At 41.5% G+C, this 13,662-nt stretch overlaps 1 protein-coding gene across 1 annotated transcript in view; it reads right to left on the bottom strand.

The window, feature by feature from the left end:
• Positions 1 to 13,662, bottom strand: part of LOC125265855 (protocadherin-16-like) — a 204,641-nt gene that overhangs the window by 13,926 nt on the left and 177,053 nt on the right. The window contains exons 11-16 of the mRNA XM_048186393.1: positions 6,219 to 6,466; positions 5,506 to 5,646; positions 5,253 to 5,408; positions 4,754 to 4,898; positions 4,474 to 4,646; positions 4,277 to 4,389 (exon numbers count right to left, since the gene is read on the bottom strand). Coding sequence (XP_048042350.1) covers positions 4,277 to 4,389; positions 4,474 to 4,646; positions 4,754 to 4,898; positions 5,253 to 5,408; positions 5,506 to 5,646; positions 6,219 to 6,466 — 976 coding nt within the window. The remainder of the gene's footprint in view (positions 1 to 4,276; positions 4,390 to 4,473; positions 4,647 to 4,753; positions 4,899 to 5,252; positions 5,409 to 5,505; positions 5,647 to 6,218; positions 6,467 to 13,662) is intronic.

The raw sequence follows: 13,662 nt of genomic DNA, 5'->3' as shown, positions 1-13,662 counted from the left end.
GGTCTTTTTCTGAAATGCTGTGTTACTTTTACACCAGACGTAATGGGACACACACCTTCCAAAAAGTTCAACTTTTGTCTTGTCAGTCCACAGAGTATTTTCCCAAAAGTCTTGGGGATCATCAAGGTGTTTTCTGGCAAAACTGAGACGAGCCTTTATGTTCTTTTTGCTCAGCAGCGGTTTTCATCTTGAAACTCTGCCATGCAGGCCGTTTTCGCCCCGTCTCTTTCTTACGGTGGAGTCATGAACACTGACCTTCACTGAAGCAAGTGAGGCCTGCAGTTCTTTGGATGTTGTTGTGGGGTCATTTGTGACCTCTTGGATGAGTCGTCGCTGCACTCTTGGGGTAATTTTGGTCGGCCGGCCACTCCTGGGAAGGTTCACCACTGTTCCATGTTTTCGTCATTTGTAGATAATGGCTCTCACTGTGGTTCGCTGGAGTCCCAAAGCTTTAGAAATGGCTTTATAACCTTTTCCAGACTGATAGATCTCAATTACTTTCTCATTTGTTCCTGAATTTCTTTGGATCTCAACATGATGTGTAGCTTTTGAGGATCTTTTGGTCTACTTCACTTTGTCAGGCAGGTCCTATTTAAGTGATTTCTTGATTGCGAACAGGTGTGGCAGTAATCAGGCTAGAGAAACTGAACTCAGGTGTGATAAACCACAGTTATGTTTTAACAGCAGGGGGCAAGCACTTTTTCACACAGGGCCATGTGGGTTTGGATTTTGTTTTCCTTTCATAATAATATCCTTCATTTAAAAACTGTATGTTGTGTTTACTTGTGTTATCTCTGATTCATATTTAAATTTGTTTGATGATCTGAAACATTAAAGTGTGACAAACATGCAAAAAAATAAAAAAAAAACAAAGGAATTTTTCACACCACTGTATATAGAGATTAAAAAACTTTCCACGGGTGTATTTACATCCCAGCAAATAGCGAGCAGCCATAGCTTCAATTGTTCAGGATCCTTTGCAGGGAATTTGTGAAATGGAGCATCTCCCTTTGATGTCGGCACACGTAATCACAAGACTTTAGCTTTGTTGAAGCAACCCGGATATTCACAAGAAAACAGCATTTTAACTCTAATAAAATGTAGAGTATAGCTCAAACAATTTGCGTGGATTTCCTTTGCTGTACACAACTTGGTTCTCGTGAGACTAGCATATTCTTACCAGAGCTCACATTATTGATTTGAACAGACATCTAACAGACATTTTGCAATAATCCTAGTATATTGGTAAATGGGACTTGATTAAATCATAAAAAGAAAAAATCATTATTTGATGTTAGTTGTAAAACTTCATACACCATTACTACATTTAGCAGATGCTTTTATCCAAAGCAAAAAAACGTCAAGGAGCCGACAATATTCATAATATACAATGTCAGGTTTATTTGACAACTAGATTAGGAATCAAATTAGAGAAGAGAAGAAATGCTGAGAAGAAAAGGCTTTTTGTGGAAGTGTGTAAGTGTATGCGTGACTTTTTTGATGTGTGAGTGCTTAAGTTCTTGCAGAAGAGGTGTCTTAAACTGCTTAAACTGAGGAAGTGATTGGCTCCTGAAAGAGGAAGTCGACAATTCTTCGGCGGTGACAGCAGACTGATTCGATGCAAAAAAGGGCAACAAACTGTTTGTGGTCTGCTTTCTCACACAGGACACCAGAAATTGGTGGCTCTCATAGGTTGAGCCAAATTAATATTGTTGTGAGAACACAAAAAAAATTTGTTTAAATTATTTTTTAATAAATTTGAATGAGCTTGTCATCGGACCAAGGATTTGTGAGATATTAACTTGTAGAGGCTTTCTGTATTATCAACACAAGGAAGACATGTAATGAAAGGGATTTTATTAAAATAAGAATATCATACATGGATAAGTGCATAAAATTGCTAAATGCAACTAATTAGGTTGGATGTTAAACGTTCATTGTGTGCCAGGATTTAACATTAAACAATTGAATTACAATGTACTTAAATGATTTAAATGTGCTTTACTATAACATGTAAGTAGAGTCTACTAATCTACAGCTGAAGTAACTGGAAGTGGAAGGAGACCTGAAGCCTCAACTCAATGAAGTTACGATGGCAGAGTTCTGCTATGATACTTAAAATTTACTTAAAATGGGACTGAGAAGTCGAGTATGTGTTCTCACATGAATCTCGAGTTTGTTTGACAATTCATATTCCATTCCACCCCCACCGGTTTATTTTGTAAGGTAAACATACAGTACCCCAAGTTGATATCATGATAGATGTGGATGAACATTCATGCAATGGACACAACTTTAGTTTCAAGCAAAAGTGGTTTTGGGATCCACAATCTGATTTCTGATGGGATGAAGCCTGAATCATAATCACACTGTGTTTGTTCATTTACCAGAGGAGAACTGGCCCGCAGACGGAGCCTGGATTCTCCCAAGTTTTATTTCTCCATTCTGTCACAAGTTTGGGTTCCTCGCCACTGTCACCTCTGGCTTGCTTAGTTGGGAATACTAAATATTCAACAATATTATTGATTTGACTGCACTGACACTGATGGATGAGAACTGAAATGAGCTGGACGATGACATCACTGTTTTTCCAGAACTGCTTTATAGATTAAGTTTAATAATTGATGATCTTTACAACAGAACTGAATCAACACTGACCTGACTTCAGCTGGACAATAAGCTGCTGTACAGCTGAAATTTATTTGCATCATTGAAAAATGTTCCTGTTATCACTGTAAAGCTGGATTAAAACCATCTGTATTCTGTAAAGTGCTATAGAAATAAAGGTGAATTGACTTGTTTCTACTATTCACTGACACAAACACACAGGTTGCTTTTACAGATCAATTTTACACAATCTTAACTATTATGCTGACAGATTCACATTCTTAAGAAGGATTGGTGATGATTCATTAAACATATACTGGGAGTGCTGTCATTTATGTCCTCTAATTATAAAATAAACTTCTGTTTTGGATTTAAACTTGTTTATTTCTTCACAGCAGAAGTGGGCACAGGGTTGATCATCGCAAACAGAATGCGTACTCCAGTTCAATTACCAGTGTCCCAGTGCCTGTCGCTGGAGCATCACCTGCACAAGCAGAGACATTAGAAAAAGGCAATGATAACAAGATTTCTGCTCTTAAAAGAAACACAAATTACCATCATCAATGGCCAAAATGATAGCTGTGTATTTGCCATCTTTGAGATTATGAGATTCTCTATACATATGGTTCCTGACTTTAATAATTCCGGTGTCTTGATTTACACTCAGCCAGCCGGCAGGATCATTGCCAATTTTATACCTGTGAGGAACCAAAACATACAGATTAAAACTAGAAATGTTCAGCAAGAACAACTTAATGTTGATTTGACAAAGTCTTGTAGTCTATGTAGAAATTACTTGATATTGGAAGAGATATAGGCCTTGACCTGTAGCTGCTAGACAGTTTCTAAGATGGTTCTCAGTGGTTACTAGAGCTAGTGTTTGATAATTCAAGAAACAACAACAACAACAACAACACTTAATTCAAGGTCCATAAAAAGTATCTATGGGATTTTTATTGTTCTACAGAATCTGGGAATCTCTAGAGAAATCAGTCAGAATTAACAAATGGAATGAAATTTTGGAGGGGAAAAATAATTTCAAAATTTCTTACATTATCTTCTGTGGATTTCCAATATCTGGATCAGTGGCTGTATAAGAAACCAATTCACTATCAATCAGTGAATCTTCAGGTTTGTAAATAATCTTCTCCTTTGGATTAAACTCTGGAGGCTCATTCACATCTTCTACATTCACCGTGACTGTGGCAGTGGAAGTGGCCAAAGAACCGACAAACGGCTCATCGTTCTCAACAATCACAGACAGAATGTATTGCTTGTTCTTCTCAAAGTCCAGAGGCTGAATGGAAAAGAAAGTGTCTTTTACTAAAGTTAAATCATCACAACCAATCGCCTGTACAAACACATGAGCAACACACAGTACCTTTACAGTGGTGATGACGCCCTCTAGCTGGCTGGGTCCAGTACTGACACTGAAAAACCCACCCTTGTCCCCGCTAATAATGCGATATTTGGTTGACCAGGCAGGAGATCCCTCTTCATCTCCATCAGTAACTGTAAGTTTGGCCACTTCAGCTCCTACTTTATTCTCTGGGACAGATACAGTGTGCTAAAACAAAGAGAGGTATGGTGCATATAAGTATTAATAAAGTTAAAACACTGTTATAACATTCTGAATATATCAATATACATTACCGAGGTTTGATCAAACTGAGGTGCGTTATCATTGCTGTCAGTCACAGTAATAACAGCTGTGCCAGTGGTTGAATAACCTTTTCCTTCCATATCAGCAGCAACAACTATCAAAGTGTATTTGGACCATTTCTGAAAGGGAAGATGTTTTCAGGTAAGTTTGTTTACATTAAATCATTCTTCATCACTGTTAGATCCATTCATCAGATTTCTCACCTCTTTGTCCAAACCTGAAGAATTCACACGAATTCCTCCAGTAACAGAGTTGATTTGAAACATGTTTGGATTTGGTGATTCTGGTTCTTGCTTGACAATTGAGTATCTGATTTCTGCATTGTCAGTCTCTGGATCATCTGCATCAGTGGCTGTGACTGACATAAACTCATGACCTTCAGTGAGAGAAGAATAAAGACTGATTAGGTGGTACGAGCTGAAGAGGCATTTGGGGAAAAACTGCTAAAAACAATTTCACTGAGAAACTGCACCATACACCTACCTATTTCAGCAGCTTCAGGAACATTTCCATTGAGTGGATTTTGTGTAAAAAAAGGCATATTATCATTTTGGTCCAGCACACTTACAATAATTTCCATTGGCTTTTCTGCTATATTCACATCAACTGCAGTAGCATGAGTCATAATCTAAAGACAGGAGAAGAAATACAGGCATGTTAAGAGACAAATATCTGAGGTGGTTTGAACACAAATCAAAATTAGAGTAGTTTCTTTTAGTTCATGTCTGTTAGCTTTGACACATCAATATGTAAATTTACTCAGAGAAAACTGACTTAATTTTTAGAATATATACAAATATTATTAAAAACAAAAAAGTAAGATCTCTGCAAACACATGAAAAGAAAACTGTCAATACATTTCACAGGTCCTTTTTATCTGATTAACTGATGACAGATTTCCAAAAAATAAGAATGAGTCCAACACTGAAATACATCAAGAACTAACTATTGATTTTAAAAGTTAAACTAAAAATCATCTTACTCTGTATGAAGCTTTTGTTTCTCTGTCGAGTGATCGAGTCACATACAGATATCCTGATAATCTGTCTATAGTGAAAATCCCCTTAGGGTCCAGATCTGCTCCTTCACCTGTGATCCTGTATGCCATCTGAGCTTCAAGAGAATAGTCCAACTTTATCTAAATACAGAAAGAAATAAGAGAACAAAGTCAATAACAGATAAATCTCTTTCTCATTCATCTAATTTTGAACATTCCCTTCATGACTTCCACTCACCTGGACCAGCTTCATTGGGTAAGGACCTCTGCTATTCTCAAGTACATTGATTGGAGGAATAATCCAACCTCTCTTTGCTCTCTTTAGACCCGTCGAAGACTTTGGAAATATCAGAACCAGATTATCAGAGGGAGATTCCATCTAAGAAAGTTAGTAAAATACAATGAGCAACAATTGATACAATTTAAAACACACAAGCCATCAAATATTTGGATAATTTTTGCATCTCAAAATGTTTACTAGCCAATGGCTATATCAGTATATATCAGTCTGCAACAGTATTAATATATAGGGAGGATAAAATGTTTCAGTCCCTATTCAATAATCCAATTTAGGGTGATTCAGGACCTCTTTGCTTCCTGGCTTGCAGTACATTACTCCATTACATGTAATAAATGGAGCAGAATATAAAAAAAAAGCGTAAAAGCTTATGCAATCTTATTTTAGGCTTCAGTTCTGCATAAATGAAATATCATCAGACTCATTTTGTGTTTGAGAATGATCAGAGAGGGCTGAGACAAATTACATTCACCAGTAGGGATTGGACATTTCATGATTTTATCACACATCTCCAATAATTAGTCCTAAACATGTACAGAAACTGATCATTGAATATGTTCATAGTAAAGTAGCACACATAAAAACTGAAATGTCCAACAGAGGTCAGTCTTGTACTGTACTGACAGCAGTTTCTTGAAGGAACTTGTTTGTACCTGTGGAGAGGAGATGTTCATGACCGTGTCCATGTGATGGTCCTCATGATGGTGGACACGCTCAACTCTGACAGACACCGTGTGCTTCTTGCCACTGGAGTCCCAAGCGTGCACAGAAAACACCTTGTGTCCTTCAAGAAGATCCACTCGTCTCTTCAGTGTTACAGTCCCATCCGTGTCCACATCAAACCACTCGTCAGAGGACTGAAAGAGCGTTCTTGTTCTTCCATCGCATGTATTAAAAATTACTGTGAGAAAAAGAGATTCAATTGGCACAATGAAGCATCCTGTCACATATGTAAACCTGGTTCCCTGAGAGAGGAACAAGACGCTGTGTCAGTAGCTGATGCTATGGGAACACCCTCCAGGTGTGATGATGGTCTGAAACAGTGTTTGCAAAAGTACCAGTACTTCAACTTCACAAGCTTGCACTTACATTTAATCAGTGATGGGAATAACGGCGTTATAAATAACGCGCGTTACTAACGCCGTTACTTTTTTCAGTAACGAGTAATCAAACAAATTACTTTTTCTCCCGTTACAACGCCGTTAGCGTTACTGACAAAAAAAATGCCGCATTACTATAATTGAGCTCACTGAAGCGGTTTTCATCCGAGTAAGCTCTCTCTCAGCCATAGGACCTGCAAAGTTTTTTTCTCTGGTGTGTGCTGCAGTTAGTCATACACAAATATAATTTTAAACTGATAATAATGTATGATGCGCTGTGTGTGTGTCTGTCAGAGCATGCGCGCGAAGCACGAGCTCAAACCAGAATACCCTTTTTGATGCTTGTGTCACGAGGTGACAAAAATTCCAACTGTCAAGGCGGAACTAATGTCCGCCGCGATTGCCTCCCGCCGGACCAATAACAACGGAACACCGGGCTAGTTCCGGTTTAGCGCAAAATCCCTGCGAATGGGGTGATTAGTGAAGATTGCCGGCAGCGGTGCACATTGGGATACGTTGCCCTTAGGGTAGGATAAAAGGAGAGAGGATGCACTAAAAGAGGCGGTTTTTGTTTCTTTTGTGTGGGGACTGTGAATCTCGGAGGAAGAGTGAGCGGTGGAGAAGAGGAAGTGGGACTGACAATCAGGCATGGCATTGTGAGTTTGGGAGAGAGAGCACGTTGACTCAATCGGAAGGAGGAAATCGCTGGACAGTAAGATTGGTTGGGAGAGACTGTGAGTAGTTCAATCGATCTCCATCCTCTTCCTTGTTTAAGGGACTTCCTGACGTGAATGCCAGGTCAGAAATGGGCGACGGCCATCTATATATGTATTTCCCACTGAGTGTTGAATTGCAGTGATGAAGTGATGTGATGCACTGTTTTGATGTGTGAAGTGTGAACCTAAACCCGCCGGATGTCCACTGCTTATCTGAGCTTTCTGTCACGTTCTAAGACTGAACTTCTCCCATTGTAAGCTCTGTGACTGACAGTCCTTCAAGAGGAAGTTATACTTGAATACTCACCTGATTGCTCCGCAGTGAAGCTCTTCCAGCTGTAAGTTCTCTGTCTGCCATTGTTGAAGAAGAGGATTACGTATCTGTGTATCTACCTGCCTGCTTTGCAGTGAACTCCTCCCATTGTAAGCTCTGTGTCTGCCAGCCCTTCAAGAGGAAGTTACACCTGAATACCCACCTGATTGCTTGGCAGTGAAGTTCCTCCAGCTGTAAGTTCTCTGACTGTCATTGTTGAAGAGGAGGATTACGTATCTGTGTATTTACCTGCCTGCTTTGCAGTGGACCTCTCCCATTGTAAGCTCTGTGTCTGCCAGTCCTTCAAGAGGAAGTTATACCTGAATACTCACCTGATTGCTCTGCAGTGAAGCTCCTCCAGCTGTAAGTTCTCTGACTGTCATTATTGAAGAAGAGGATTACGTAACTGTGTATTTACCTGCCTGCTTTGCAGTGAACTTCTCTCATTGTAAGCTCTGTGTCTGCCAGTCCTTCAAGAGGAAGTTATACCTGAATACTCACCTGATTGCTCTGCAGTGAAGCTCCTCCAGCTGTAAGTTCTCTGTCTGTCATTGTTGAAGAAGAGGATTACGTAACTGTGTAGTCACCTGCCTGCCTTGCAGTGAACTTCTCCTATTGTAAGATCTGTGTCTGCCAGTTCTTCAAGAGGAAGTCATACCTGAATACTTGCCTAACTACTTTGCAGTGAAGCTCCTCCAGCTGTAAGTTCTTTGACTGTCATTGCTGAATGAAGAGGATTATGTATCTGTGTATTCACCTGTCTGCTTCGCAGTGAACCTCTCCTATGGTAAGCTCTGTGTCTGCCGGTCCTTCAAGAGGATTTTATATTGGAATACTTCCTGGACTGCTTGGTAGTGGAGCTTCTCAGCCGTCAGTTTTCTATCTATCATCTGTAGAAGAAGAGGAGTACGTATTCAAACCACGTACCTTAACTGTTCCATCATAAACCCTCTGGTCGTAAATCCCGACCCGTCCTCCCTCAGGGAAGAAGGGAGTACGTCACCTGAAATACGTACCTGAACGGTCCTGCAGTAGGCTCCTCCCAGTGTGAGCCTCGACCTATCTCTCCTATTGAAAGGCAGCGAAGCCACTCCCCAGAGCACCCCCCTATATCGTACTCTGTGGGTCTCCGGCGGGTCCACAGGACGGACGACCCTGCCCAGAAGACTCACCATTTTTAAATTCCCTTTTTATACTCCATAAAATACAGTATTACTTGAAGCCTTGTCTGTCGTCCTTGTCTGGCCTTTGTCCGACTCCCCAAGGGTGGTACGGGTTCTAGGGGTGGGTGTAGCCTGAAAGGCCTGCCCCATGACACTTGATCGAAAATATGTGAAATGAGTTTTTTTCTAGTCGACTAGTAGTTGTTCATTTAAGCTATTAGTTGACTAACCACATTTATATTAATTTAATTTCTTAAATACGGGAGAGAATAAACCATAATAAGGAGCGTTTACATAATATAGGCTATATAGTAGGGATGTCCAGATCCGATCACGTGATCGGAAATCGGGCCCGATCATGTGGTTTCAGACTCGATCGGAATCGGACGTTACCTCCCGATCAGGATTCGGATATATATATATATATTCTCATTATTTTTAACACATCTATAGTGATGCGGTGGCACAGAGTTAGGCCTGTTTCACACTGCAAGCGTAAGCGGCGCGTGAGTAGCGCATATTTTTTTCAGCGTGCATGTCAACCAATGGATGCATTCACACAGGCAGCAGGAGCAGCTCGTAAAGCTGGGCATACACTGTGCGATTTTCGTCCGATTTTGAGCCGAATTCTGACTCGTGCGACTCTTTTTTGAGTCGGGCCGATTTTCTGTTTTTGTCATGTGTCGTTTGTCGTGCAGTGTACACGGGGAAACGAGTGGCGATAAACCTCTCCTGACTGGCAATCGCATGGTCGGATGAATTTCTGGCATGTCAGAAATTTGGTCGCCCCTCGTGAGGATATCGCACAGTTGAAGCAGAGCTACGAGCCGACTTGCCTAAACTCTGTGTTTCTCCCCCCACTGCGCCTGTAACGAGGCAGCAGACTCGGGGAGATCCATGTGCAGCTTTAATAACAATCGTAGTCGTACAGGCAATGGTCAGACAATAGCAACAGGTGTAACGCAGGCAAGACAGGAATCAATAACAATACCAGGCAGATAGTCAGGGCAGGCGGCAGGCTGAACAGGGTAATCCGTGAGACAGGCAGTAATAAACTAGGCAGGCGGCAGACAGGAATCTGAGTGAGTAGGCAGTCCAAGGTCAAACACAGGATATCAATAGACAGGGGTAAACGCTTAGAATTGTATGCACGGCAAAACAAGACTTCGCGAAGCATGATGGGGTAATGGAGTCTTAAATAGTCCAGATAATGCACAACAGGTGGTGGGTAATCAGCCCAGGTACGTGGTGTGGGATTTGTAGTTCAGAGAACAGTCAGTATTCCGGTGACGGCGCCCTCAGGTGGCGATCAGAGGGAGCCACAGAGACCGTTTCTGTGACAGAGCCCCCTCCCTGCGAGCGGCTCCTGAAGCGAGGAGCCTGGCGACGCCGAGGTCTTCCACGAGGTCGGGGGGCCGGACGCTCCGGATGGGTCCTGTGGAAATCCGTGATGAGATTTGGATCGAGTATGTCGTCAGCATTGACCCAGGACCTCTCTTCCGGGCCAAACCATCTGGCCAGGTCTGTAGTCAGGTGGCGGTCGGCGACCACGATCGGCCTGTTCCTTGGTTCGCCGTACTGCCCTCTGCAGGTGAACGTGAGCCTCATTCCAGACCTCCTCGCTACGTTGTAGCCAATGATCCACAGCAGGTAAGTCAGTGGGTTCCCCGGTCCATGGGAAGAAAGGAGGTTGAAAGCCTAGGATGCACTTGAATGGGGTGACGCCTGTGGCAGGTTTGTGAAGTGAGTTTTGAGCGTATTCGGCCCAGAACAGGTATCTACTCCAATCCGACTGGTTCTGGTGACAGTAGGAGCGTAAATACCGAATGAGTTCTTGATTGAGCCTCTCAGCTTGCCCGTTGGACTGTGGATGGTACCCAGAGGTGAGGCTGATATTGACGTCAGAAGACAGGGTTGGCCACCAGAAACGGTTGGTTACAAGTTGTGTGGTCGCGGTTATGCCTGGATGTCCTGCACTGGGTGAGTTATGAACCTCCTGAATCACTCGCTGACGGAGAGCAGCAGGAACATAAGTGAGTGAAGCTGGGCACCCTGCCGGAGAAGGCTCCTCCTGTTGAGCCTCATTTATCTCGGACATGATGTCCCACAGTACAGGTGCGAGCACAATTGTAGAGGGCAGAATGGGTTCACATGATGGTGGAGTGAGACTGGATTAAAATTGCCGTGACAGAGCGTCAGCCTTTGTGTTCTTGGTGCCAGGTCGGTAAGTAACATTGAATTGAAATCGAGTGAAAAACAGGGCCCATCTGGCTTGACGATGATTGAGGCGCTTGGCGGACCAGACTCGGCGTGCGTCATCCGCATGCTCTGCAGCGTCTTTACCAACTCCTCGGTAACAGAGGTTAAACGTGTGAGTTGCTGCTGGTGGACTGCCAGTACACTGGCCTGGGTGGACAGCTCAGTTGACAACCGATGCATGGCTGCTGGATCGAGATTCGGCAAAGTCTTCTGTAACGAGGCAGCAGACTCGGGGAGATCCATGTGCAGCTTTAATAACAATCGTAGTCGTACAGGCAATGGTCAGACAATAGCAACAGGTGTAACGCAGGCAAGACAGGAATCAATAACAATACCAGGCAGATAGTCAGGGCAGGCGGCAGGCTGAACAGGGTAATCCGTGAGACAGGCAGTAATAAACTAGGCAGGCGGCAGACAGGAATCTGAGTGAGTAGGCAGTCCAAGGTCAAACACAGGATATCAATAGACAGGGGTAAACACTTAGAATTGTATGCACGGCAAAACAAGACTTTGCGAAGCATGATGGGGTAATGGAGTCTTAAATAGTCCAGATAATGCACAACAGGTGGTGGGTAATCAGCCCAGGTACGTGGTGTGGGATTTGTAGTTCAGAGAACAGTCAGTATTCCGGTGACGGCGCCCTCAGGTGGCGATCAGAGGGAGCCACAGAGACCGTTTCTGTGACAGCGCCTGCGCGAAAAAGAAATTAAACCAATCTTCAATGCAGCAACAAAGAAAACGAAAAGAGAAAGATCTTTCTGTAGCTATCAAAATAGCTGCAATTTAGCAAAATGTTGCTTACCTCCAGTTCGTGTTGCATGATGGATAAATCCACGTCTTTCATGCCACCTGGGTGTACATAACCGGTGCCTCTTAATTTTCTTGATCATTAATTTACATGTTTCGCTTTTCACTTTATATTTACTCATGTAGGCTATTTAATATTTACTTAATTTTATTAAATGCGGAAATGTGAACTGTTGTCCATCATTTGGCAATTGGTGATAAAGAAAAATGTCACCTCGCAATATAGGAATTTTTTTTCCCATTTTATACCAGGAAGGCGAGTCAGTCTACTTTATATTACACAAGCAATGTGCAAACTTTGCGCAAGAGTTATGACGATGTAGACGTCACAACCACCTGTCAATTACAGAAAATAAAAGTAAACCGACGAGCTTTCGATATTCTCTCAGAGACAACGAGAGATAAATCCTACTTCAACCTGATAACGGTAGGCTATATGTCTTAATTAATTTTCTTAATATTTCTCTTGTGGCCCATAAACGATATGTAGTGAGTGGAAAAAATGAGAAGAGAAGTATTTCGTATTAAACAAGTTGTTTTTGAAGTGAAGCTGCTTTTCATTGACTGATTATTGCAGTCTTCGGACACAGATAGGCTGCTGTTAATAATTTTAATTATATGCCTTTAATTCATTGTATAAATGTCTTTAAATAATTTTCAATGAGGAGTAATTATAAGCTAATCAAATCTTTTATTATCCTCGCAGCGCGTATGCGGTGATGCGCTATGAAATATTGCGGGCTAAATGAATTGTAATATTAATTTAATAATAAATAGGCCTACCCTATACTACTACTACTACTACTAATAATAATAATAATATGCTAATTATTATTATTATTATTTAATATATGAATTGGAAATGCTAAATCCTCTTGATATCCATAGCTGATGCTTTTGACGATATGTCTGGAAACATATTGTCAATCGGCGCATCTGGGACGTGGGTTTATCGTGCATATTTCAAACGCATAGTGTGAGCAGTCGAGTCACGTCTCGACCATCGGACCGCATAGTGTGAGCACATGAATCGTGCGTTTTGGCTTTCCATCGCGCGCGATCTACTCGTACAGTGTGAGTTGGTAACCTTGCTGAAATCGCACAGATATCGCACAGTGTATGCCCAGCTTAAGCAGCAGTGCCGCGATCGTCTCGGCACCGAGTCTATCCCTGTGTCTCAATCAGCTCCCTAGCTCTTTAGGTCGTGAATCAGTATATAATGAAAGTGAATGTGGCTGATACCCTGATCAGTGACTACTGAACTAGGGAGCTGATTGAGACACACGCTGCGCTGCTGACGCGTAATTAAAGTGAAAGCACACTTTTGATGGACAAAATAAATATAATTTCACACAAAAAGTGTTCAAAATGCACACAATACGCATGTCTAATGTGTTTTAACAAGAATTTGAGTATGACAGAAAAAAAAATTAAGAATCAAAAATAATAATAGAAGATTTACCCATTTAAACTTGTTTTTTATTATTCAGTTTGGGTTAAAGTATGGTGTATTATAAAAAACTAAAGTAAACTAGCCAGAAAATATGATATATATAAACATTATTTTAGTTATTACACAGACTGCAGCATACCCAAATCAAACCAAATATATTTGTTTTTATATGAGCCTTTTTTATATTTGCTGTTGCACTAAAGTGAAGTGAAGTGCACAATTTATGTTATTTATTACTTGATTGTTTAAGCTACCTCACAGAAGTGCTCTGTTTGTAATTAAATAA

The sequence above is a fragment of the Megalobrama amblycephala genome, linkage group LG3 (assembly GCF_018812025.1).
Source record: "Megalobrama amblycephala isolate DHTTF-2021 linkage group LG3, ASM1881202v1, whole genome shotgun sequence".
In the NCBI taxonomy this organism is placed as follows: Eukaryota; Metazoa; Chordata; class Actinopteri; order Cypriniformes; family Xenocyprididae; genus Megalobrama; species Megalobrama amblycephala.
This window is presented reverse-complemented; position numbering and strand designations above follow the sequence as displayed.